The following is a 27,275-nucleotide window of genomic DNA, read 5'->3' as shown; positions in this document are numbered from 1 at the left end:
AGCCGGCTGGCACCATCTGGTACATACAGGCTTGGGAAGCCCGCCCCTCAGGAGGTCAGACCTGCCTGTCCCGGGGCGGGGCCTCGGGAGCTCGCGGCCCAAGTGGGCGCGCCCAAGTCCTGGAGTCCAAAGGCCAAGGAGACAGTGAGTGCGCTGCCCCTCGCCTCCTGCCGGGCTCCCAGTGCGGGCTTGGGGGGGTGGGGTGGGGGGTAGATAGGGTGGGGTGGGGGAGTGAGGGGATGGGGGGTGGGGCGCAGGGGCAGCGGGGCGGGGGGGGGGGGGGGGACCCTCTAGGCAGGTGGTGACCCTGCAGTCACCACCCCTGCCAATCACCACCACTAGCGCTCCCAGCCTGCCTTGTAACCAGCTCTCTACTATTCCCCTTGCAGGGGCTCAGCACCTTCACCTTTCAGCTTTCTTTTTTTCTCCTCCTGGCAGTGGCTGCCCCCCGCGACGCTGAGATCCGGAAGGACGTGCAGGTGTCAGCAGAAGGGCCTGGAATAGCCACGGAGGAGCCTCCGTTGAGTGGGAGCACTAGGCTTTTGGAAGCCCAGCCGGCCTGGGCCTTTGCCCCACAGGATCAGGGAGGAGATGGGAGTGGGGTGCAGGGCAAAGTCTGGGCTTAGAGCTTTGCAGGAGGAAAGCCTAGCCAGGCCTGGATGGGTGGGGATGGGGGTGCTGGTGGTTATGGGAGACTTTGTCTGTGGATAGCAGTTCTAGCTTTTCTCTCTCCCCACCCCTACCCTGCCCTTGACCTCTGGTCAGACCTACTATGGGCAGGTGCTGAAGAAAACAGCAGACCTCCAGACCAGTGCCTGTGTCACTGCAGCCAGGCTGGTCCCCAAGCATATCCGGGAAGCCTTGAGGAATGTACATGAAGACATATCCTTGAGGTAAAGTGCCCTGTGCTGCTCCCCCATACCCCCATCCTGGAGACTCTAGACAGCAGGTTTTCAAAAGATAGTGATGCAGTCACTAGGGAATTAACCCGTTTTCTTCAATCCATCCAGTTTGCCTTGCCTATCATAAAACTGGAAAAGCAAATGGGACACCTGGTTGACTCCGTGGGCTAAGCGTCTGCCTGCAGCTTAGGTCATGATCGGAAGGTCCTGGGATCCAGTTCCGTATTGGGCTCCTTGCTCATCAGGGAACCTGCTTCTCCCTCTGCCTGCAGCTCTCCCTTCTTGTATTCTTTCTCTTTCTCTCTCTGACAAGTAAATAAATAATCTTAAGAAAAAAACTGGTAGAGGACAGCACTGATCATCTTACAGCCCTGTTTAAAAACTCCCAATGGCCGCCCTTCCCACCCCATCCCCCTTTACTCGGGATACATTCATACGCTTTGGACTTGACATTCAAGGCTGTGCAGTCTGGCCCCCACTTCCTAGCCAACCCCAGCTCCTTCCGATGCACTACACTACTCTAGCCAGACCTTTCCCTCCCTCCTGCCTCACGTGCCGTTACTGATCTGGAATGCCTTCCCTCTCCTTTCTACCTTCCAACACGTCACTGATGTCCTACCTATAATGTGAAGCCGCCTCCATCCTTGAGCACCCTCTTCCCTGAACTACTATAGCACCTACTGCCTGTGCAGTAGATCATGGGAAATGTTTTCTGTGCTCGTGCTTTACCTCCCCAGTTAAATACCTCCAGGGAACAGAAATCTTGTGTCACATTTCTTCTCCAGTAACTAGCACAGTTCTGGACCTGTAGTAGATGTTCAGCTATAATGCTTCACTAACTGTTTATTAAACAAATATTGTAAATGGCTTGTTTGTCTTAGTACCTGCTACAGTGTCCAACAATGGTGACAATGATAAGCAAAGAAGACAGAGTCCCAGTTTTCTTTTTTTTTTTTTTTTAAGATTTTATTTATTTGACAGGCAGAGATGACAAGTAGGCAGAGAGGCAGGCAGAGAGAGAGAGAGAGGAGGAAGCAGGCTCCCTGCTGAGCAGAGAGCCCAATGAAGGGCTTGATCCCAGGACTCTGGCTGGGATCATGACCTGAGCCGAACACAGAGGCTTTAACCCATTGAGCCACCCAGGCGCCCCCAGAGTCCCAGTTTTCATGAAGCTTCCAGGTTAGTGGGGGAAAAGAAATACCTCAATAGAAATCCAGTGAATGATGGAAGCAAGGAGGGACAGAAAAGAAGGAGAGAGGTAGGAAGGAAGGATTTGTAAGATTTAGCGATTCTACATATTCTGGTCTCTAAGGGGAAAATAGAGGTACATGGCTGTGTTTTCTGTTTTCTAGGTATTATGGCTGTGGTCTGGTCATCCCTGAGTGTCTGGAGAACTGCTGGATTTTGGACCTGGGCAGTGGAAGTGGGAGAGATTGCTATGTCCTGAGTCAACTGGTTGGTGAGAGAGGACATGTCACTGGGATAGACATGACGGAAAGTCAGGTGAGGCAGTGATCTGGACGATAAGGAGGAAAAACTTCTCAAAGGCATTCTTTTTTTTTTTTTTTTTTAAGATTTTATTTATTTATTTGACAGACAGAGAGAGAATCACAAGTAGGCAGAGAGGCAGGCAGAGAGGGGGAAGCAGGCTCCCCACTGAGCAGAGAGCCCTATGCGGGGCTTGATCCCAGGACCCTGAGATCATGATCTGAGCCAAAGACAGAGGCTAAAGCCACTGAGCCACACAGGCGCCCCTCAAAGGCATTCTTTTAAAGATAAAGTTGTTTCCTTTGTGACTCTTCAAGGGTAATCTAAGAAGGCTGCTGAATGCAAAGCTCATTGGTGCCACTAGTGCTTCCCACCCTGAAGGCTGAGAACTTTGACAGTTAGGGGCTCTTCTGGGAGAACAGAGTGAGAGGTTTGACCTCATATATGAATATCATGATGACCCCAAGGAGTCTGGTTTTTCCTTTACTTCTCTGCTATCTATCTTGAAGGATTTTGTTATTGAGTGAAGAGTTTACTCAAGCAAGATCCATGTATCAAGGGGCACCTGGCAAGCTCAGTCAATAGAATATGTGACTCTTCCTCTCTGGGTCAGGAGTTCAAGCCCCACATTGGGTTTGGAGCCTACTTAATTACAACAAAACAACAAAACTAAACAAAAACCCAGGTATCGAGCTGGGACTTTATCTCTCATTGAGTTGTCTCAGACTGTAATTTATCCTACATGCCCAGAGGAACCTTATATACTTTTCCAAAAATATATTATGGGGGAAAAAATTATATATATATATATATATATATACACACATACATATACATATACACACACATATATATATATATAGAATGAATATTCCATTTGTAATAGGAAAGTTTTATTTAAAAAGTAGCATATTTTAAAAATGATTATCAAATCCATATATATGTATATATATATTTATATATGTTTTTATTGGTCTTTTTAGGTAGAAGTGGCTAAGAAGTATATTGAATATCACATGGAAAAATACGGCTTCCAGACACCCAATGTGACTTTTCTTCATGGCTACATAGAGAATTTGGAGGAGACTGGAATCAAGAATGAGAGTTATGATATTGTTATGTAGGTCTCTACCCTTATTTTTGTGAATATAGCCCATTTCCTGTTGAACACAAATGTCACCGCGCTTTGCTGAACTGACTCTCACTTAGGGTGTTAAGCCTGCCCTAATAAAGGGAGGGGGGCTGCTCTCAGGTCTTTGTAGCCCACCGGTCTCAGAACACAGTAGACCAGGGGAGAACTGATTGTAAACTTCACCGTGAACAGATGAGTCCAAAAGAACGACAGCAGGACCACTGAGTCTGCTCATACAACACACACCGACCTGTTCTCTCCAGTATTACTGTAGCAGCAAAGTGTAGGAGTCTGTGTTCCTCCCTTTCCTTTGAGTTGTTGTCACATCATGCCCGGGTGACAGCCTTAATGAAGCTGCTTTGGGCGAATTTCGCCAATTTACATGTGGCCTAAGACATGCATGGTGGAGGAGGCATCGGGAACCAGCCTTCGTGCCGTTGTGTGGTGACCATCAGCGCAGACACCAATTGGGAGTGTGCCTGACTTTTTTTCCCTGCCCACGCAAATTGGCTAACAATTTATTGCAATTTTAAACACTCCATCCATCTCCTTTTTCTTGGGAAAAAGTAGAGTGTGGGGAAGAGAGGAGGGAGGCAGGAAGAATGGTGTAGCTTTGGGGAATGACGGAAGACATCTTTAGGGACAAAAGGATTTGAGGCACTCTGAATAGTGTGTGAATTTACCTGACATTCCATCTGGTTTTTTTTTTTTTTTAAGATCAAATTGTGTCATTAACCTTGTGCCTAATAAGCAATCCGTGCTGCAGGAGGCGTACCGAGTGCTAAAGGTAAGAGAAGTGAGGCAAGTGGTCTTTCCATGTCAGTAAGAGCAGATGGGATCTGACCTGTTCTTGTCCCCTTGAGCTGAGAGTTCCAAGTCTTGCCATTTATTCACTACATTAAAAAGGGACGGCAAAAGGGGCGTGGAAGGATGCCCCAGATTTATTTTCCTCTCATGTCATAAAAGCTAATAAATCCAAGAGTCCTGATTGTCACTGGATGCCATGAAATAGTTGCCTTATGGCAGTGTCTTCTTTTTTTTTTTTTTTTTTTTTAAGATTTTATTTATTTATTTGACAGACAGAGATCACAAGTAGGCAGAGAGGCAGGCAGAGAGAGAGAGGAGGAAGCAGGCTCTCACTAAGCAGAGAGCCCGATGCGGGGCTCGATCCCAGGACCCTGAGATCATGACCCGCGCTGAAGGCAGAGGCTTAACCCTCTGAGCCACCCAGGCACCCCATGGCAGTGTCTTCTCTTGTTCCCTGCTGCGCATGGTCCTGGGATAGCATCCGTAGAATGGCAGGAACTTCTGGACTGACTCCAGAAGACTGCTGTGGATAGACTCTTCCAGCTTGTGTAGTGTTTCTGAGGGCTGCTTATTTCATCTCTATCAGGATTTCACATCTTTGGGGATAGAAAAGATGGAACTTCTACATCAACGACTTTGTAAAAGGAAGACTCTCAGGAGCTCCAGGCCCTCCACATATATCATGAAATGTGTATCTTTGTGATAGAAGATATAAGATTCTGAGATTTTTGGTTTACAGAGCGTGCCATAGAGCTCAAATAAGAATATGTAGGAATGATTTAATAAAGTCTTATTTAATATGTCATCTTACGGGCCAGTTCACTATCTTCATCAAAATGTACTTCTAAAAGGTGAAGTTGTTATATTACAGTCTAGACTCTGAGCCCTTGAAACTAGCTAAATACAGTCTTGAAAGTCCTGATTCTTATTTATATAAAAATATAATTATTATTATAAAAATGAATACCATTATAAAAGTTTTTTTTTTTTTAGATTTTATGTATTTATTTGACAGATACAGCAGAACACAAGCAAGGGAGAGGGAGAGGGAGAAGCAGGGCCCCCGCTGAGCAGGGAACATGATGTGGGACTTGATCCCAGGACTCCAGGGCCCCAGGATCATGACCTGAGCTGAAGGGAGATGTTAAATGACTGAGCCACCCAGGTACCCTAAAAGTTATATGATTTTTAAGGGAGAAGAATTCAGGAATACTATTTTTTTTTAAAGATTTTATTTATTTATTTGATAGAGAGAGATCACAAGTAGGCAGAGAGGCAGGCAGAGAGAGAGAGGAGGAAGCAGGCTCCCCGCCGAGCAGAGAGCCCGATGCGGAACTCGATCCCAGGACCCTGAGATCATGACCTGAGCCGAAGGCAGCAGCTTAACCCACTGAGCCACCCAGGCACCCCAGGAATACTATTTTTTTTTTAAATTAGTTATACAACCACCTAGGACTGCATTTGGTTCGGACTTGCTAAAATTTTCAGCACCTCAGTATCTTTATTTAGGAGAGAAACACTCTTGAAAAGCCATTTTATTGTCTGTAAGGCACTGAAAAAAGTCTTGGCACACATCTATTGCTTGTAACTAGCAAGACAGCTGTGATTTGTTCACCAAGGATTACCTCAGTACTTCTGTTGGTTTTTATAAAATTGATTTTATCTCCTCAATCGTTTCTTTGCTATCTGGGACTAATGTCATCTTTAACCTTGTTTGGACTAATACTGCTTCTTCAGCATGGTGGGGAGCTGTATTTCAGTGACGTCTATGCTAACCTTGAATTGCCAGAAGAAATCAGGACACATAGAATTTTATGGGGTAAGTGTTGCTTTGTTTTGTTTTATGGCTGACACTTGTTCATGTGTAGGGCTCCAGTTGCTAATATCCAGGAGGAGGTTTTGTGATGTGGGAACACGTGGGACTAGGTGTGGTGGCTTCTGTCCCCTTTCTCCTCTGCCACTCAAGAGTGGTATGACCTTGGACAGTTTAATTAGTCTCTTTGAGTCATTGTTTTCCAAATTGTAAAATGCAGAGAATAATACAATCTTCCTTATTGGGCTATTATGAAGATTAAATGAGATAGTGGATATGCAGAATACTTTGAAAACTGTAGCATGGCAACCCTTTGGGGACTGAAGCTCCTTCATCTCCTTCTGTTCTCAGTGTTACTATGTTATTTATTCTCTTATCGTCACTTACATGGAGTCTCTGGAAGTTGAGGAGACGAATGCATGCCTGTGGTCAGTCTGATTGTGAAATCAAAAGTTCTTAATTTTAGGGGCACCCGGTGAGCTCTTTCAGTGGAGCATGTGACTCTTGATCTCAGGGCTATGAGTTCAAGCCCCATGGTAGGTATAGAGATTACTAAAAAAAAGAAAGAAAGAAAGAAAGAAAAAAAGAACCCCATTAAAACAAACAAACAAACAAACAAACAGTTCTTACTTTTAGAATAAGTTCTGTTAACTTTTTTCCTGTCATACAGTAACAAATGAATATTGTTAAAATGTTGGAAAATACAAAAAGAAAAAGAAAAAAATTACTGCTTAACCATGTAACGTGGCAATAACCTCTTTAACATTTTAGTATAGATCCTTGTAGGGTATGTGTGTGTATAATAAAATTTGGAGCATGCAATCTGTAGAATTTATTATCCTAATTTTATTTGGCATGTTTCCTAAGCCTAAAATCTTTAAAAATGTGTTTTGCGAGTGTGTATTTTACATAGTGTATTGTACAGCTATGCCATCATTTATTTGACCATTTCTGTATGGGTAATCACTTGGGTTCTTTCTAATTTGTTGATATAATAAATTTAAAAAACTTTAAATTGCCTTATGACTATTATTAGTAGTTATTATTCTAGTAGCAGGTTATTTATGATAATCTGGAACTAATAGGCAACTTTGTAAATTATCCTTTATATTTTTTTACTCACATAGTGTAGTGCTTTTCAGAAGGTAGCCTAATCCATCCAGAAATATGATTGCAGCTGGATGCAACCAGCACATTAGTGAACCATTGAAAACCATTGAAAAATGGTTTGCAGAGGCCATCAGCTGGCATATTCCATTTTAACTGTGACTTTCTAGAACTTGGGGGGACGCTCAGGTCCCTTTTCTGTTTCTAGGAAATATATTTTAACTAACACCATATCCCTTTTTTTTTTTTTTTAAGTTTGTGTATTTAAGTAATCTCTACACTCAATGTGGGGCTCAAACTTATGACCTTGAGGTCAAGAGCTGCATGCTTTTCCAGCTGAGCAGCTGGGAACCCCAACTAATACCATGCCTGATAATTTTATAGCAGAGTAATTTCTTGAATACCTAGTTGTGGTCTGTGATTTTTCTTTCTTTCTTTCTTTTTTTTTTTTTTAGGTGAGTGCCTGGGTGGTGCTTTGTACTGGAAGGACCTTGCCATCCTTGCCCAAAAAATTGGTTTCTGCACCCCGCGTTTGGTCACTGCCAATCTCGTTACAGTTCAAAACACGGAATTAGAAAGAGTGATCGGTAAGAAAGCAGCAGGGAATGTTAAAACTGCTCCTTGAAGGGTTCAAATGTGGGGTTTTGTGTGTTTTTTCAAATGTGGTGTTTAGCAAGTGTGTACTGAATGGCTGTCACTGAAGGAGACTTTGGGTCATCTGGAAACATCCATCTTGTCTTCTGTTTAATAGCAACCTCCCAGAGTTTGGTATTTAATAAAGCACTTCAGTTATTCAGTAAATGAAGTGAACTGCCAGAAAGATAACTGATGGCATGCAAAGAAGAAAATCACCTTTATGATGTGTGCTCTTCATCCGCTAAGCAAACCAATAGCCATTTGGTGCCGGAGCTGAACCACGGGTGAATTCTGTTTCAGGTGACTGTCGTTTTGTTTCTGCAACATTTCGCCTCTTCAAACTCCCTAAGACAGGACCAGCTGAAAGATGCCAAGTGATTTACAATGGAGGAATCACAGGCCACGAAAAAGAACTGATATTTGATGCAAATTTCACATTTAAGGTAAATAAAAAAATTCCATAATTTTGGACATTCTTTCTACTCTTATTTTTGCTCTAGGGACCCTTTCTTTCTTTCTTTCTTTCTTTCTTTTTAAAGATTTTATTTATTTATTTGACAGAGAGAGAGAGATCACAAGTAGGCAGAGAGGCAGGCAGAGAGAGAGGGGGAAGCCGGCTCCCTGATGAGCAGAGAGCCCGATGTGGGGCTCGATCCCAGGACCCTGAGATCATGACCTAAGCCAAAGGCAGACACTTAACTGACTGAGCCACCCAGGTACCCCAAATATTGTTTTTTGTTTTGTTTTGTTTTTAAGATTATTTATTTATTTATTTGACAGACAGAGATCACAAGTGGGCAGAGAGGCAGGCAGAGACAGAGGGGGAAGCAGGCTCCCCGATGAGCAGATAGCCCGATGCAGGCCTCAGTCCCAGGACGGTGAGATCATGACCTAAGCCGAAGGCAGAGGCTTAAGCCACTCAGCCACCCAGGTGCCCTCCAGGTACCCTTTCTTAACCTTGCATTGCTTCTCACTTTCCTGGTATTGGGACATGTGCGTGTGTGTATGTATGCTTTCGCTGAACCGTTAAAAGCAGACATCGTGACATTTTACCCTTAATATTTCAACATGCATCTCCTAAGAATATTCTCCTACATAACCACAGTATCACTATCACACCTACGAAAATCTTTTATAGAAAGCATCCATCAGACTTCAGATTAATGGAATTACAGAGAAGTGGGATGGAAAAGAATAGAAGTATTGTGCAACAGTATTTCAGTGGTTCACTTGTATCATCGAATAAAGGAACTCTTAGTGTTTAATGACAACACATTGATATCTGTACTACTCTTTGCAGGGCCGTCTTTATTCTCTCAATATGGAAAAGTATAGGCTTTGGCATCTGACACCTGGGTTCAAATGCTGGCTCCTTTATTTATTACTTGGATAAACTTGAATAAGTCCTACTTTGAGATATAGTTTGCTGTGTTGCAAGAGTAGGATAATAATACCTACTGTGTGGAATTTCTGTAAGATTAGCAATAACATAGAGGTGCCTGACTGGTTGACTTAGTAGAGCATATGACTATTCATCTCCGGGTTGTAAGTTCAAGCCCCATGTTGGGTGTAGAGATTACCTAAAGAATAAAATTTTAATTAAGATTAGTAATAATATAGCAGAACCTGGGCACTCAGTAAATAGAAGATATAAGCATGATTGTTCCATAGGTAGAAGGATTTAGTGTTTTGCACCTCTGATTTTTTTGGTCCAAGTAGCACCTTCACAGTTCTTAACTACCCCCTGGTGCAATGGAACTACTGATGCCTTTTCACTGATCTGCTGCCCCTTGATGTACTGCCTGCTTTGGAGAGTCACAGAATCAAAGTGGGAAAGGCCTTTGAACCCATTGCTCTGATACAGTGGCTCTCAAAAAAAAAAAAAAAAAAAAAAAAACCACCACCACCAAAAAAATTTTTAAGAGCAGAATTTTTTTAAAAAGCAATATCTTATTTAAAAAACCAGTATTTGGGGGGCGCCGTATGTTAAAGCCTCTGCCTTCGGCTCAGGTCATGATCTCAGGGTCCTGGGATCAAGCCCTGCATCAGGCTCTCTGCTCAGCAGGGAGCCTGCTTCCCCCTCTTTCTCTGCCCACCCCTCTCTGCCTACTTGTGATCTCTGTCTGTCAAATAAATAAATCAATCAATAAATAATCTTTTTTAAAAAACCAAAAAAAACAATATTTGGGGTATCTGGGTGGCTCAATCATTTGTGTCTGCCTTTGGCTCAGGTCATGATCTCAGGGTCCTGGGATCGAGCCCCCACATTGGACTCTCTGCTCAGTGGGGAGTCTGCTTCTTCTTCTCTGTCTGTCTGCTGCTCCTCCTACTTATGCTCTCTCTTGCACTCTCTCTCTCTCTCCCAAAATGAATAAAGAAAATCTCAAAAAAATTTAAAAAAACCCAAAGCTTACTATGTGTCAGATGTTACTTTATATAACCCCAGTATATGAAGTGGTGAATGCAGAGCTTATCTAAAGGGAGCAGGGGTTAGATAGCCCAGACTCTCCTGTGTTCACTCCTGCTTCCCAAAGCATTAGTGTTCCCAGGCACACTGGAGCTCACAGAAATACACATTAACTATTAATTTAAAACCACATTTTAATGATGAATAAGGTGATACTCAATTTTTTTTCCCTATATTTTCTACATCTGTCTCTGGGAACAATGAGTGTCTTTTTTTTTTTTTTTCTTTGCCACCAAAGAAAAACTGATTATGACACTGGTCAATTGCATTTTGAAATCAGCATGAAACTAATAGCAGGGTCTGAATAGAAGAGAATATCATATCATATTTTTGTCCTGAAATGTCACTCCTTATTAAAACCTTTGCATTTCTTTTATTGAGGTTAAAGTGGCATTTCTTAGTAAGTGTGTTTTTCCTGCTGCCCTTCAGGAAGGTGAAATTGTTGAAGTGGATGAAGAAACAGCAGCTATCTTGAAGAATTCACGATTCGCCCAGAATTTTCTGATCAGACCAATTGGAGAGAAGCTGCCAGCATGTAGTGCCTCTTGTGCTTTAGGATCAAAGGTTTGTTTGGCTTTCAATCCCTATCTTGACACGGACTGCTAAAATAAGAAATCATTATTCTTTTAGTTGGCTGCTATAAATAATTTATAGCCTGTTTGTATCTTACAAAATGATTTGAATTAACTTCGTAACTTTATTTTTCCAATCTGGACAGTAAGTCAGAGGTTCTCAACTTGGTGTACCCATGAAGGGACTTCAGGGCATCCATGAACTCCGTAAAATTTTATGTGTAAATGTGTATTTTCTCAAGAAAGGGTCTATTACTTTCATCAGATTCGTAAAGGAGTCCAGATACAAAAAAGATTAAGAGCTACCTTGGAAAAAATTATTCAAGTATTTGTTTTCTAAATTAAAAAAAATTCTTTTTTAAAGATTTATTTATTTATTTATTTATTTGACAGAGAGTAAGCGATCAAGAGAGGGAACACAAGCATGGGAAGTGGGAAAAGGGAGAAGCAGGCTCCCTGCTGAGCAGAGGACCCAATGCGTGGCTCGATCCCAGGACCCTGGGATCATGACCTGAGCTGAAGGCAGAGGCTTTAACCCACTGAGCCACCCAGGCACCCCAAGTCCCATCCTTATTAAGCAGTCATTCTTCTATCTCCCCTCCCTCTGGCCTCTGTCCATAACTAATTTGCTTTCTGTCTCTGGATTTTCCCATGGTGGACATTTTTATATAAGTGGAATCATATACTATAATGGCTTTTTGTACCTGGACCCTTTTACTTCACATATAGTTTTCAAGATTTATCCATATGTCAGTATTCCATTCCTTTTTATGTCTGAATAATATTCTATTGCATGTATATACCACATTTTGTTCATCCATTCATCAAGTTGATAGTAGCTTCTTTCTACTCTGGCTATCCCGAGTAGTACTGCTATGAACATGCATGTATGTGTCTTTGTTTGAGTGCTTGTTTTCACTTCTTTTGGGTCTACACCTGGTAGTGGGATTGTTGGTTCATCCAGTAATTCTACATCCAACTTTCTGGAGACCCACCAAACTTTTCCACTGTGGCTGCACCATTTTAAATTTCTACCAGCAATGTATCGGTTTCCAATTTCTCTACATCTTTGCCAACACTCTGTCATTTTCTGTTTAGTTTTGATTGTAGCCATCCTAGTTGGTGTGAAGTACCTCCTTGTGGTATGGATTTGCATTTCCCTAGTGACTAGTGATGTTAACCATCCTCTCACATGTTTGTTGACCATCTGTATCTTTTCTTTGGGGGAAATGTCTATGCAAATCCTTTGCCCATTTCTTTTTAAGAAAGGGAGAGAGAGGGAGGAGGTGTAGCAGGAGAGGGAGAGAATGAGAATTTTAAGTAGGCTTCGTGCCCAGGACAGAGCCCAACATGGGGCGCAATCTTACAACCCTGAGATCATGACCCAAGATGGAATTAAGAGTCCGACACTTAACTGACTGAGCCACCCAGGCCCCTTTGCCCATTTTTTAATTTGGGCTGTCTTTTTATTGTTGAGTTGCAAGAGTTCTTTATATATTCTGGATATAAGACCCTTATCAGCTATATGGTTTGTAAAACTTTCTCAATATTTTGTATGTTGTCTTTTCACTCTCTGTCCTTTGATGCACAAAAGTTTTTAATTTTAGTGAAATTGAATTTTTCTTTTTTTTTTTTTCTTTTGGTTGCTTCTGCTTTGGGTGTCATAGCTAAAAATTCATTGCTTAATCCAAGGTCACATAGATTCTTCTAGTACTTTCATGGCTTTGCTTTTCACATTAAAATTTTGAACTATCTGGAATTCACTTTAACATAAATGTTGAAATACAGTGTGACTATCTCTCCAAATATTAACTAGTTCAAATTTTCCTGTTTACTTATTAAATCAATCCCCCACCATTTTGAAAGGCTTATTTTGATCATATCTTAATTTCTCCCATGTATACTTGAGCCAGGATGCCACTATATTCTAAAATGATCATTTTCTAAACTATTTTAGATTCCTTTTGGGAATTATTTTAGTATCTGAAATATTGGTGTAGCATTTTCTAAAGCATTTTATCACATTTTACCTCATGTCATCTCTACAGCTACCCTAGGAAGAAGGCAGGTAGGTAGTTATAATAGATAATAGCTTCCCTCTTTGCATTTCTTTTCTTTTCTTTTCTCTTTTTTTCTCTATTTGACAGAGAGAGAGAGAGAGATCACAAGAAAGCAGAGAGGCGGGGGCGGGGGGAAGCAGGCTCCCCGCCGAGCAGAGAACCCCATCCGGGACTCGATCCCAGGACCCCGAGATCACGACCTGAGCTGAAGGCAGAGGCTTAACCCGTTGGGCCACCCAGGCACCCCCACTCTTTGCCTTTCTTATATATTTAATCCTTTCCCCCTATTCATGGTACCAATTATTTAATTGATCCATTCATTAATTTATAATATTGTATTTAGAACAGGCTGAGTGATGGATTTCAAGGCTGTTTTGGCTGACAGAACTTACAGCATTCACCAAAGTCACACCAGTGATGTGTCAAGGCACTGGATGTTGGAAGCCCCAGGAAATAACGATACTGATGTTGCTGTGCTAGGACGGTGGCAGAGTTGGTGTTTACACACTGGCCTTACACTCAGATAGGCAAGGCTCAGATCTGGGCTTTACCAGGCTTGTGTGATCTTGGGTATGTAACCTACGCTCCCTACACGCTCTGTTTCTCCATGTGTAACAGGAAGGTAATAATCACTTTTTCTCCTCAGCTTGTGAGGATCAGTGGGGATGTTCTGTGGGAAATGTTAGCCTGTTGCCTGGCACTTAATACACACTCAAGAAACAGAAGTCGTTACAGTTATGGATTTATGCTAATTAATGTTCTTGGTCACTTGGAACTGTGTTCTAGGATTTCTCATTCTTCCACACACCCTTTCTCCTGGGCCCAGAGATTCTCGAATCTTTTGCCATGAATTTTTTGCTTTCTTTGGCTTGTATGTTGTAGTAATTTTGGATACCTTGAGAATACATTGACACACAGGTAACCCTTAGGCCTTTTTCTGCTTCCTCTGTTATGTAGTAAGCAGTCTTTAAGGGTATAGCTTATTTAGAGATCACTCACCAACATGGTCAGTTTGCAGTTGGGAAATGTTTTTTTTTTTAAGATTTTATTTATTTATTTGTCAGAGAGATATCACAAGTAGGCAGAGAGGCAGGCAGAGAGAGATGGAAAAGCAGGCTCCCTGCTGAGCAGAGAGCCCCATGTGGGCTTGATCCCAGGACCCTGAGATCATGACCTAAGCCCAAGGCAGAGGCTTAACCCACTGAGCCACCCAGGCACCCCTCTAGTTGGGAAAGTTTAATGGAACACAAGAGGCAGGAATTCTGGAGCCCCAAAACCGGATATGGGCTCATTTGGCCACTCTTAGCAGCATGAATCAGCCACAAGCTAAGTGTAGGAGCCCTGGCTAATGCTAAAGTGTGATCTACAGGTTTTGCTTTATCAAATTCTTGAGCACTCTGCTCTTTGTTACTTTTCTGTTTTTCGAAGCAGTTGCCCTTTTGGAAAGTAGAGAAACGTGACTTTGGACCTTTCTGTCCTTGAAACCTTTCAAATGTGATATTGGTATTTTGAATCTCTTGGGAGTTCACCAGTAACAAAATCTTGCTGGTGAGAATCAACGTGTATTTTGAAATGTTTTCATCATTCTCGTTCTCTTGGAACCCAGCTTCCCGAATCCTAGTTAGAAAAGCTGTCGGCAGGTTACAGTTACAAGTAAAAGGAGTGTTTCCTCCAACCACAACACTTCTAGTGTACTCTGGCCGTAAAAAAATTTTCGTTAAGTGGGCTGGCTTCCGCAGAGACCCCTTTCTTCCAGCCTGCCTCTCCTTGACCTCCCTTTTAGTGCGCACGCGGGGTGTACAGGAGGGCTCTCGACCTCGGATACCAGTCATAACTTGCCACGTACTTGAACTGGTTTATCCCACCTGCTCCTTCTCTCATCTGCCTTGTTTCTTTCAGCCTGCGGATGTGCCAATGTCTTTAGATCAGTTCCAAGGTTTTGAAATGGCAATCACTGACAGGGAAGGAAGATTTAAAGAATGAAACAGCTGCGTGTCCTAGAAATATAACCTTGTGTGCTCGGAGGAGGACGTGCCTATCTTTTTTATGGCAGACCTTTCCGATAAAGACCGAGAGCCCAGTACAGGCAGGCACACGTGGTGGGGGTTGCTGGTGCCGGCGACTTCCTGACAGCTGCCGCCAATGCGGAATGCTGCTGCTTGCCGAGCATTGACGCAGTGATAACCATTTCTGAGATCCCTTCTCTTTCTTTTGTCCTCTTCCTCCTCTTCTCTTTTCTCCTGCCCTTCCCACTCCTCCTCCCTCCCTCTCTGTTCCTCTTTCCCTCTTCCTCCTTCTCTTTTAATCCCGACGAGGAAAGTGTATGTTGCTATTCAAAGAATTACATTAGGGGCCCTTGGGTGGCTCAGTTGGTGGAGCATCCCACTCTTCATCTCAGCTCAGGGATTGACCTCAGGATCGTGAGTTCAGGCCCCACATTGGACTCCACACGGGACATGTGGCCTAACAAAAAAATTACATTAATAAAACACTGCAGCATCGGAAATGATGCAAGTAGGATTGTGGTACACACTATCCTGCTACAGTTAATAGCAGTGGTAGTAACAATGTGAGCAAAGGTAGGAATAATACAGAGAAGCTAGTCTTTACTGAACAGGTGAGATATCCAAGGCCCTGTGCCACATGGTCCTCACAATAACCCTTATTATCCTCATTTTAAAAAATTAACTAATTCATTTTTAAAAATTATCCTCATTTTACAGAAGAAGAACTTAAGACTCAGATTAATGTACTAGTCCAAGGTCACAGAGCTAGAAAGTGGTGAATTTGAACCCATGTCAGATTCTGAAGCTGACATTCTTACCCTATATGCTGTACTAGCTCTCCATATCTAGACTTTTCATAGAATCACGGGATGTTGGTGGTGGAAAAGACTATTTATCAAAGTGTCTCATCTTTTATTTCCTTTAAGTCTTGGGATCTTTTAGGGATGGAAGCATGCATTACGAAGTGATACTGATATCATTATCTCTTATTAGTAGAGAAGTCATGGGGTGGGAAGAAGAGGAGTAGAAAATCATTTTCCTGGGTGAAAAGGCTAACTTTTATGACTAGGAATTCCAAAGTAACAAGAGAAGGAAATAAACAGTGGACCAGAGGGCCTGGCAGAAGCGACTGGCACAGCCAGCCCTCTTCTGGGCTTGGAGATCCCCTGCTGGATGCTAGCTTATTACCTGTTAGGGAGCCCAGATCCAGGCAGGCATCTTCATTCTAGAAGAGTGGAAACTGAGGGCCAGAGGGACCAGGCTCCCCATAGGTAATTTCAGTGAAGGTAGTGGTCCGTAGGACTGTCGGTCCTTCATGAATGTAGGGTCTGTAACTGTCTTGTCCTACCTTCTATTTGCAGTGACCAGTGATCAATAGTGAGAGTGTGCATTTATGTTTAATGAATTAATTATCATTATTTGAGGTGGCTTATTCATGCTCTTGATTTCTTGCCTTTGTGCCGTGCTGGTGCTGTTGTTGGAGGTATCTCATTTGGAGGCGAAAGGAGGAAAAATAAAGACTACCATCTTGTCTTCTGAAGATTCCGCTTACTCTGCCCTGAGATCTTGCCAGCTGGTGTTGGCAATCTCAACATCTGAACATCAGCAGTTGCTAACAATGGCCTTGGTGTCTAGGACTTGCCTTCTTGTCTTGCGCACATGTTTCTGGAGATTAGAGTAAGGGAAGGAATGAAGTTTCAGCATTTTGGTATTCAGTTCCAGAAGGGTAAAAAGCATTACAGATGGGACTCCCATAAAGCAAAATGAAACAAAATCAACTTTCCTGGTCCCCTAAGGACCACCTTTAAGAGGCTTTAAATAAAGTTTACCTTGAAAGTAGTAAAAACTTGGGACACCTAGGTGGCTCAGTCAGTTAAGTGCCTGTCTTCGGCTCAGATCATAATCCCAGGGTCCTGGGACTGAGTCTCACATTGGGCTCCCTGCTCAGCGGGGAGCCTGCTTCTGCCTCTGCCTGCTGCTCTACCTACTTGTGTGCTCGCTCACTCTCTCTCTGGCAAATAAATAAATAATTTTTTTTTTTTTAAAGGAAAGAAAGTAGTAAAAACTTGACCAGAAGCTTCAGGACAAGACAGCCACCTTTATAGCTGAAACCCAAGGATCCCACGGAATTATAAAATTTTATCTACCTTCTGGGTAAACCAATCTCAGTCAAACTAAAATATGAGAGTTGTAGTACATCCAAACACCTTTATCTTGTTCTTTCATTTTGGTTTGCCTTTCCTTTTGACAGGGTATAATCACAGATCCATTCAAGCTTGCAGGAGAGTCTGCTGATGCAAAGCCCAGATGTTCCTCTGATGTTGCTGGAGGCTGCTGTCCCTAATTTACAGGAGACTGGAAGAAAGGAGCAGAAGGCGAAGGACTTACATTTGTCTTTTAATCTACCCTTCTCCACAGCATAGACCATATGAAAGAAAAAATGGCACAAAAGCCACCATACTCTAGGTCATTGATAAAAATAATGGATTATTTTTTATAAGGTATTAATTGAAGGTTCATAGCACGTGACCGTAAAGGCTAATCAAATAGGTTTTCCTCTCGCTTTGCTAATTCAAAGTTCTGGTGCCACTTAGTGGTCGGATGTGGAACTGAGACGGGGTCTTCAGGCCTGGCCAATGAGCAAGAAGAGCTTCATGAGGAACGGTTGGCTGGCTGGCAGAGGGTCTCAGGAAAAACATTTTCCTTCTGACCTGCATAGCACCTTTTGGACTTTCACCATGTTTGCTCATAAAACAAAGCTCCTACTGAAATCATGCTAATCATGCCAAAAAATTGCAAAATCAGATTTGGTAGGAGTGCTCTTCAGATAACTTCTAAATCAAACGTGTTTTTTTTTTTTTTTTCCAACTGAATGAAGAAAACAAACGAATAATGAATCCCTTTGACCTCATTAAATCCTAAAGAATGACACCGTAGTGACTATCTATAGTAGATCCTTACCGGATCAGGAAAAGAGTGATAATTTTTTATAAAGAGAGGTAAGAGATATAAAAACAGTAGGTTTTCTTTTTCTTTGTAATGTGTCCCAGTTAAACTTCTAGGAAACTATTAGATTTAGTTCTAGCTTCCATAGTTAAAGAATGAGATTGAGGACTATTTCAGGATGATGTCATCATTAGAAAGGAGAACATTATTTAATTGAAGTCCAGTTCCGCTTGAAGACTTTGTTAGGGGACACAGAATGGTGTAAGTCATACATAAGCCAAGGTCCTAGTCTTCAGGAGCTGATCAGTCCTTTAATAACAGCCGTCAAGTGATGAAGAGTTGTGCTTTTTTAAAAAAGATTTTATTTATTTATTTGTCAGAGATCACAAGCAGGCAGAGAGGCAGGCAGAGAGGAAGGGAAGCATCGGGGCTCGATCCCAGGACCCTGGGATCATGACCTGAACCGAAGGCAGAGGCTTTAACTCACTGAGCCATCCAGGCGCCCCAAGCGTTGAAGAGTTTTAATGAGAAAAATCTCAACAAATTCCTCTGACTTCAGTGCAAAAAAAAACCAAGGTGGGAGTGGCATGACCCAGGAGATTTTTTTTATTAGAATACAAATATTCCTCATATTTGTAAAACATTGGAATATATTCTATGTTCCAGACTCCACTTTTCATAAAGCTGTTAAAAATGGAGAAATTCTTAGATTTCTGAGTGGGTTCAACCACAGGACCTGACTTAATACTACAGACTAAGGAGAGGACTGGGTGGTATCTTTTAAGCTCTATTCATCTCTGTGACTTTGATTCTAAACAGTGCTTTTGTGGTTCTAGAGTTCAGTATCTACCCAGTTGTAACCTACTTCAGTAACAGCATTTGTTAGGCCGGTATAGGTGGGATTAAGCATTCTTCATCATCTGTGAGTCCAGAGTCGTCTTGCTAGAAGGGGAAAGGAAGAAAAGAAAGTGCATTCTGGTTATTTGGTTTATTAGGGTTTTCTAAATTTAGAGGGAGGAGGATTTAGTCAATTACTTGTCTTTCTGAATTCTCAGTTCCCCCAAAGATGTTGAGGGATGAATTTGAACTGGAATGTGGAAATTCGTGTTGTGCTTTTCCTAAGAATAATGTACTTTTTACATTATTTTCCCCACAAAAACACACATCGTAAGACTTGCATTTGATCTGGAATCTCGGCAAAATATTTACTAGATGATATAAATTAAAGTAGACTGTTTTGTTCAGAAGAATGCCATACACCGTTACTTGAATATTCAATACAGGCGAGACAACTAGGTTCCTAGACAACTAGGAACGTATGTCTCTTCTTACAGAGGACGTCTCTCCTTTAAGCGCAAGAGACAGTGTGGAATGGTGAGGGGCCGAAATCTGATGGCAAACCTAACAGTTCTTTTCCACTTGGCATTTTGGCCTTGAGAAAATTATTTAACATCTCCGTGCCTTTGTTTCCTTGTCTACATTAAGTTCTTTGAAAGCATAGGTGGCACATGGTTTAAATTGTTACTACTTTGGATCTGTATGGTTGGCTACCAGCATGGGATGGCAGATCCAGCTGAAGACCGGCTTGCTGCCGAGCGTGGTTCAAGAAGCTCCCTGTAGCTCTTCTGACAGCGGGCAGCCTTCCCCCCAATGTTGTGTTATCACCTTTTCAAATATGCAGAAAATTTTTAAAGCCTGTAGCCACTGCCTGTTTACCTACCACATAGGTCACTTGTTCACCTTCATTTCATACATGTTATGCTTACTAATAGCAGAGCCAGAGGAACAGGGGCCTAATTCTGTAGCTACAAACCCTTTACAGAAGATTCTGGATTTATGGGGCGCCTGGCTGGCTCAGTGGGTAGAACATGCAGCTCCTAGTCTCGGGGTTGTGAGCTGGAGACCCATGTAGGGTGTGGTGGAGCTTACATTAAAAACAAAAAACAACTCCCTGATATGAGGAAGTTGAGAAGCAACATGGGGGGTTAGGGGGATAGGGAAAGAATAAATGAAACAAGATGGGATCGGGAGGGAGACAAACCATAAGAGACTCTTAATCTCACAAAAACTGAGGGTTGCTGGGGGTTATGGACATTGGGGAGGGTATGTGCTATGGTGAGTGCTGTGAAATGTGTAAACCTGGTGATTCATAGACCTGTACCCCTGGGGCTAATAATACATTATATATTAATAAAAATTTTTTTTAAATGGGGAAAAAATTGGCCTTAATGGGTTTAAGGAGCAGATTTTCTCTTAATTGATTATTGTACCAAACGTAGTATTTTCAGTCCTTCGTTTTCATAGGAAGAGAATTCATTTAAAAATCAGGTAAGGCAGGGGCGCCTGGGTGGCTCAGTGGGTTAAGCCTCTGCCTTCAGCTTAGGTCGTGATCCCAGGGTCCTGGGATCGAGCCCACATTGGGCTCTCTGCTCAGCAGGGAGCCTGCTTCCCTCTCTCTGCCTGCCTCTCTGCCTACTAGTGATCTCTCTCTGTCAAATAAATAAATAAAATCTTAAAAAAAAAAAAAAAAAGATGAGATGCCCAGACTTAAAAAAAAAAAAAATCAGGTAAGGGGCGCTTGAGTGGCTCAGTCAGTTGGGTAGCCGGCTCTTGATTTCGGCTCAGGTCATGATTACAGGGTCCTGGGATGGAGCTCTGAGTCGGGAATTCTGCTTCTGGATTCTTTCTCTCCCTCTGCGCACCACCCCCCACCCTTGCTTATGCTTTCTTTCTCTCTCTAAAACAAACAGATATTTTTAAAAAATCAGGTAAGCCTGCAGAAGCTTTGCAGCTTACCTACTAGACAGAGCCCAGCAGTAGCTTAAACAGAATCCCACCCACCCCCCACCTCCAGCCACACACGGCTGAAAAGGGCATGGCTCTACGCCAAGAGTGCAGCAGAGCCTGCTTCTCGTATTGATTCTTGGCCTTTCCTTGGATGGCTCCTAGGAAGCAGCAAAGGAGTGACTAATTCTGCCTTATTAGATTGGGAGGTTTGCTCAATGAGCCTGGCAAGGAATGTGAAGCTATCCATTCAGTCTTTCATTTATTCACTAACTATTATTAAGTACCTATTCTGTACCAGGCACTGTCCTAGGCCCAGATCACTAACAATCAAAATGATGAACCCCGTGGGCCAGCAGGACCAAAACAGCTAAGCCTATTTTCTAAATGCTGGCACCTCTCCTGACTTCTGCGATTTGCCAAGTTTCTTTAACTGCACAGACAGCACAGATGAGGTCTAAACAGAGTTTTTTTTTTTTTTTTTTTTTTTTTTTTTTTTTTTTTTTTTTTTTCCCGAAGACCCTGCTGGAAGAGTCAGTAGAGGGAGAGCTCACTAGATAATAAAAATGAACTCTTTTGCAAATATGGGCCTGGAGTTACACAGTCCTAATAATAACCTATGACTTGAGCCTTAGTGCCTCATTCCTGTCTCCGTTCGACTGCTGACCCCACAGTTTCTGTAAGCACAGCTCCCACTGAGGTTAATGGGAGTGTTATGTGAATGTAAGTTTTGTACTTAATCTTCTCCTGCTGCGTGAGCCTTGCTTGTCTTGGACTGACGACTGTACCAATCCCCTTCCCCAATGGGAACATGCCAGCCCCTCCTTTCATGGAGCAGAGCCATGTAGCCTGGTATGCTGCAGGTGAGGGAAAATCAATTTGGGACAAAAATGTTCTGCTCGAATGCTACTCTCTGCTTCATAATAATAGCCCCCCACGTCCTATATTTCTCTGCTTCATAATAATAGCCCCCCCCCTGTCCTCTATGTTGTCCAGAAGCCCAAGAGAGTAAAGGAGAACATGTATGGATACTGTTCCGGGGCCCTGTAAGCCAGACTTGGGTCTATTAACTTTTTAACTAGGCCTAAAGCCATTAACTCTCTTCTCATTTGTGGAATGAGAAGTGATGCAGGAGACCGAAAGCAGGTATTCTTTCCTCGATCTGGCTCTGCTGCCAAACTAGTTACTTGGCCGTAGGAAAACCTTGTGTCCACTTGGCAGTTCATTTTCCCTGCCTGTAAAAGAAGGGTGTTGAACTTGGTATACGCTTCATTCCCGGCCGGGCCAGGAAACAGATTTACGGATCTAGATTCTGGGGAGGTCACGGTGCTTTTAAAATTGAATTCATTGCCTGCATTTATAAATTAGAAGGTTTTACATAAAATATGAATTTCTGACTTCTCTTGGAAAAGTAGAAATGTTGGCCACGCGAGCCTTGTGTTTCTGCCCGGTTGCCATGACCGGAGTGGAAAGGGTTCCCCTTCCGCCAGAGTGTGCCCCTTTCGTCTGCTCGCCTCCATCCCTGTCCCGCCCGCTTTACTCACCCCTGTAGGATTTTGAGTTTGTGGCCTGCTCTTGGACTAGAATGAACACATTTTCAGCAGAGTTACTAGTGAGGGCTTTTTCCCCGGGATTGTTCAAACAATGGCTGATCTGTGGCCTAATCTAGGAATCTGACTTATATATTTAATTCATTACAAGCAGAAGCCAAGAAGGACATGCGGAGCTTCTCAGGGATGCTCGCAGGAGGGAACTGGGGTTCTGGGGCTGCGTATGGTAATTTGACCTATAACTCAGAGCCTAATTGTGTCGGGTGAGGTGGTCTGGACAGTTTAGTCTCTGTTCCCAGAGTTAACAAGCCTCCATCACAGAACTTTCTTTGTGAATATTAAATGAACATCCCCTGGAAAGCAAAGCCTCCAAATGTCAAGTTGCTACGTCAAGGAAAGGTTTGCCCAGCAAGCACAGAAGGATCCGTGCCGCTTCCAGGCTTGGTAGTTCATCTTTTATTAACTGTCCTTATTTCTTTTTCTTATTAACCTTATTATTTCTTTCATTTGGCTCTAACTAGGGAAATGTTGCGAGGGAGGTATTTTTAGTTTTGCTTCTAAATAATGGAAGAGGAGCCCATAAAGCTGATACAGCCCTTTAAAAACAGTGATTTCTCGAGATAATGAGGAAGATTCACTGTGGGTATAAACTATGCCACATGCTCCAAGTTGTGTCTTTACTGAAAATGACTCCCTTTTGCCTCCTTCACGATGCTGATTTTTCTACTTTAACGCAAGGGAAAACCAAGGCTGAGGATATTTAAATGACTTGTACAATGCGGGTAGAGCCTACAAAGTGTTGGAACTGACACTAAACGGGGTCTAGTACAATCCTGTTGTGTTCTAGGGTCTGTCCTTGCTCTCCTTTTGGGAATTCCCCAATTAAAAAAATACAGCAATGAAAAAGGAACAGTGATTATTACAAAAGTAAGGATAGTGGTTACATCTAGGCTGGAGAAGACGAGTCATCTAGAAGGGATCTAGAGGGTCTTTCTCAACTAGGGGGTGGTTCCCTTTATCACAAGGTGAACATAATCTTTGCCTGGGACTGTCCCAGTTTAAGTCTCAAACTAGGTTAATTATTAATAGCACTCTTTTTTCACTCTCAAACGGGGTCTGTTTTGGATGATAAATTCTATGGTCATTTACTTTACATTTATGTTTTATGCTCTTCTATGTAGGTTTGTTTTATGTTAACATTTTTTTTTTTAGAAGTTTGAAAAATGTATCAGGAAGTCTCACCTATGATCAAGAATCTAGGCCAGCCTGGGAAAACTCATGTTGGCTCTAAGATTCGTAATTACTGTGCAAACACCAGTGATAGTAGCTGTGGTTCAGGTGTGGACTCCCAGAGCAGAGACTGTGGGGTCCCATTTTCTGGGGATTCCTGTGGCACAAGCTAGTTATATCTGCTTTTTTTTTTTAAGTTTTTGTTTGTTTTGTTTTGTTTGTTTATTTGTTTGTTTTTTGGTCCTAAATGTGGCTGGAGAAATGGTGTATCCTTTAGTTCTAATTGTGAAGGTCAGTCAAGACAGCAGATGGGAAAGTGCTTTGTAAACCGTGAAGGTTTTTTTTCTGCTCGGAGTGTCGGGAGTTTCCCAGATTCCTACACTGGCAGAACCCCAGCTTCAGGACGCTGGTGCTGTCAGTTAATCTTCCTGTAACACAGCTCTTCTACTTACAATTTTTTATAGCTCCGAGTGCCTACAGAATTAAATCTAAATCTCTAAACTTGGCATTCAATTCACCACCGATTGGCCAGATCAACTTTCCAACATTATTCTTGCTATTCCTCTTTATGGGCTTCAGAACCAAATTTGACTACATAGTGTCCCCCAAATGCTGCGCCCTTTGCCATCTCACTTCATAGTTTTCTCCCCATTAAGATGCCTCTCCCCTCTTTCTTCTCTCTCAGTTCCTTGGTCATGGACTGAATACTTGTGTCTCTCCCCTTGCTCTACCTTCCAATTCCTGTGTTGACACCCTAACCCTCAAATGTGGTTATGTTTGGAGGTGGGGCTTCCAAAGAAGTAACTGGGGTTAAATGAGGTCATAAAGATGGGGCCCTCATCTAATAGGATTAGTGCCCTTACAAGAGATACCAGGGAGCTCATTCTCTCTCTCCACATTCAAACTTCGAGGAAAAGCCATGTGAGGACAAAGAGGCCATCTGGAAGCCAAGAAGAGAGCTCTCACCAGAAACCAACCCTACATGACCTTGATCTGGGGCTTCTGACTTCCAGAACTGTGAGAAGATACATTTCTCTGTTTAAGCTACCCAGTCTATGATATTTTGTTATGGTAGTCCAAGCACACAAAGACATCTTTCTTGGACTAGCTCTTAACACGGGCATATCTAAAAACCTGTCTGTTTTTCAAGGACCAACTCAAAGCCCGTGAGGTGTCAATTCTCCCACTTTATGTGTACTTCTTCTTAAGACTTTTGATGTTCTATCCTGCGTATGTCATTAGGTAGCATATGTTTCCCAACCTCTTTACTGGTACTATTTTGGGGTAACTGCTGATTCAGTAATATAGCTCCACAGTGCCTAGTACAATGTCTGGAACTTATTAGTTATACAATATATATTGAATGAATGAATGGTAAAGGAGAAACAAAGAGATGGGGAAATAAGTAAGATATAAAACTTTAGTTAAAATTTAAAGAGGAAACAGAGAATTGAGATGTATTAATAAATGAGGAGAAATAAGTCTTTAGTGATGTTTAAAATAAAAAAAAATGGGTATCCCAGAGGAACTAAAAATAAGAGGGCGCCTGGGTGGCTCAGTGGTTTAAAGCCTCTGCCTTCGGCTCAGGTCATGATCTCAGGGTCCTGGGATCGAGGCCTGCATCGGGCTTTCTGCTCAGTAGGGAGCCTGCTTCCCCCCCCCTCTCTATCTGCCTCTCTGCCTACTTGTGATTTCTGTCTGTCAAATAAATAAATAAAATCTTAAAAAAAAAAAAAGAATCTCATATGGTTTGTCTCCCTCTTTGATTTCATCTAAAAACAAAATAAATAAGAGATTCCCCCCGTCCCATTGAGATCTGGCATATTATTTGTCTATACATGGGGAGGGGTCCTGACTTAATGGAGTAGATTTCTTGCTCCAGCTTCAGAGAATATGGAAAAAATACCAAGGGAATGAGCTCAGCTGGTATGGGAAAATTGGTATTTTATGACTGGAGTAATAATAATAAATTCCAGCTCTACTATGAGACTGCTGCTGGTCTGAATCTCACAGAAGGGCTCAGAATTGGGCATTTAGGATCGTTCTTCTCCCTGGTTTCCCATTCCTACTTACCAGCCTCCTATCAGTCTTTCTTATCAACTACCTATTCCTCACTCCCCAAATGTGGTTTTTAAATTTAGATCTTTAAATAAATGATATTCACATGGGTCAACATTTTAAAATTATGGAAGTGAAGAGTTTCCCCCAAATCATGACCTCGGTTGAGTGTTTTAGTCACAGTGATAAGGATATGAAGCTCAGAATCTTTCTTACATGTTTGTCCAAGACAGAGCTGGAAGCTGGAGCTGAGATGGAACAGCACTGAGAAAGAACATCCTAAGAGATTTTAGAAAATCCTACAGTTGCAGGCCTGGCAGTCAGGAGGACAGGGGTCCTGGAGCAGAGCCAACAGTGGACTTTTAGCCCAGGGACACCTTTCTCTGAGTAGTCCAGGTCAAGGGGCTGAGAAGGAAGGAAGCAGGTGACTGTGCAGAGCACAGGAGACAGCTTGGGTTTGCCCCACAGAAGGGTCGGGAGGGGCAGGTTCCCTGGGACAAGGGCAGTGGCCACGTAGGGTGCTGCCCAGCTCCCAAGGCTCCATTGTGGAGGGGCCTAGAGCCTTTGGTGGGGGTGGGAGGGGCAGTCGGAGTCTCCCTTGAACCCCTCTGAGTGCCTGACAGGAGACTCAGGATTCCCAGGGAGGCTGCACCCAAGGAGCTTGGGTTCATATCAAGGGAGGAAGGTTTCTCCCAACTCCATCAAAAAGCTGCTTTTTTCTTTCTCTTCCTACTCCACTGACTACATCCAGAAAATATCTAGAAAAGGTGGGAAGTAAAGCCTGAAGAAAGCTTTTCCTCTAGAGCAGGTAAATGGCATTGCTGACTTGATGCGATTCTTGATTCTGGCTTCTTCTGTTTGTTTTTGGCCCACTGTTATGACAAGTTCTCATCTGAACTAAAAGATCTCTTGTCTTTTTATTTAAACAAGTGAATGATGTTGCTTCAGGGGAAACAGATTTCATTGTAGGGAAAGTCTGGGTAACTCCGGTATTTCCCCAGTTCCTGGAGGGCTCGATCCCAGAACCCCTGGATCATGACCTGAGCTCAAGGCAGATACTTAATGGCCGAGCCACCCAGGCACCCCTCAAAATGACTTTAGCTCTGGATGGAGTGATTTCCCAAATCCTGGAATCCACACACATGGTAGCTTTTCTTTTGCAGCTGAGGGAATGGAATAATCGTTCTTCCCCTTTGGTGGCCAGTGAAGCACTCTGGCAAGAGAGGGTTAGGTAGGAAAAGGTGTTTACTAGAAAGTTCTGGCTTTTCCTGAATGAATTGCTTAAGGTCAAAGTCAGAACCACCCAGGATTCGACTCCTGCGGCACCCACTTGGCCATCTCGGGCCTTTTGTAGCCTATTTCGGAGGTGAGATATGATGAGAATTCAAAGTTTCATTGTATTTGTTTTCTTCCAGATTTAAAATGACATCCCTAGAAGCAAGTGTTGCCTTTGTCCTCCATTCATACAGATGGGCAGACTGGAAAGCCCCTGGAAGTCACGAGAAGCCTGCACCAGAAGCCCCTCTCTAAGGAGAGGGTCATTCTTGGAGCTAACAAGCCTCCAAACTGGAAGGAAGATCCTTCTTTCTGAGGAAAATGTGCCTGGCTTAGGTGTCTAGATTGCTCTGTGTCTTGGATCTACATGAAATATATGAACCCCCCTGCCCCCGGCACCACTCAGGATAAAAATCACTTAGTGATCCCTGTGTGAATTTGA

At 42.8% G+C, this 27,275-nt stretch overlaps 1 protein-coding gene across 5 annotated transcripts; it reads left to right on the top strand.

Annotated features, from left to right (window-relative positions):
- AS3MT (arsenite methyltransferase) lies at positions 1 to 27,275 on the top strand. 5 transcript variants are annotated; one of them, XR_006603151.1, is made up of 12 exons: positions 38 to 144; positions 439 to 479; positions 766 to 893; positions 2,255 to 2,405; positions 3,374 to 3,510; positions 4,240 to 4,309; positions 6,067 to 6,148; positions 7,705 to 7,836; positions 8,186 to 8,328; positions 10,782 to 10,916; positions 17,038 to 17,144; positions 17,242 to 19,269. XR_006603151.1 is itself a non-coding variant. In XM_045068711.1 (11 exons), coding segments are annotated over exons 1-11 (1,113 nt in total). In that variant the 5' UTR covers positions 1 to 143; the 3' UTR covers positions 17,335 to 19,269. The 5 variants fall into 5 exon arrangements, 4 of the variants coding, with proteins under 4 accessions (XP_044924646.1, XP_044924644.1, XP_044924645.1 ...); XM_045068711.1 differs by lacking the exon at positions 17,038 to 17,144 and having other exon boundaries at positions 1 to 144; XM_045068709.1 differs by lacking the exons at positions 17,038 to 17,144; positions 17,242 to 19,269 and adding an exon at positions 13,328 to 14,030 and having other exon boundaries at positions 37 to 144.

Source organism: Mustela putorius, unplaced genomic scaffold, assembly GCF_011764305.1.
Source record: "Mustela putorius furo isolate JIRA1106 unplaced genomic scaffold, ASM1176430v1.1 tig00003909_pilon_pilon_pilon, whole genome shotgun sequence".
Classification (NCBI taxonomy): domain Eukaryota; kingdom Metazoa; phylum Chordata; class Mammalia; order Carnivora; family Mustelidae; genus Mustela; species Mustela putorius.
Note: the sequence above shows the minus strand (reverse complement) of the source record. Positions and strands in the feature narration are given on the sequence as shown.

Coding starts and splice junctions, on each gene's coding strand:
- AS3MT (XM_045068711.1), top strand. Junction 2,406..3,373: donor TAGACATGACGGAAAGTCAG/GTGAGGCAGTGA, acceptor TGGTCTTTTTAG/GTAGAAGTGGCTAAGAAGTA. Junction 4,310..6,066: donor AGGCGTACCGAGTGCTAAAG/GTAAGAGAAGTG, acceptor CTGCTTCTTCAG/CATGGTGGGGAGCTGTATTT.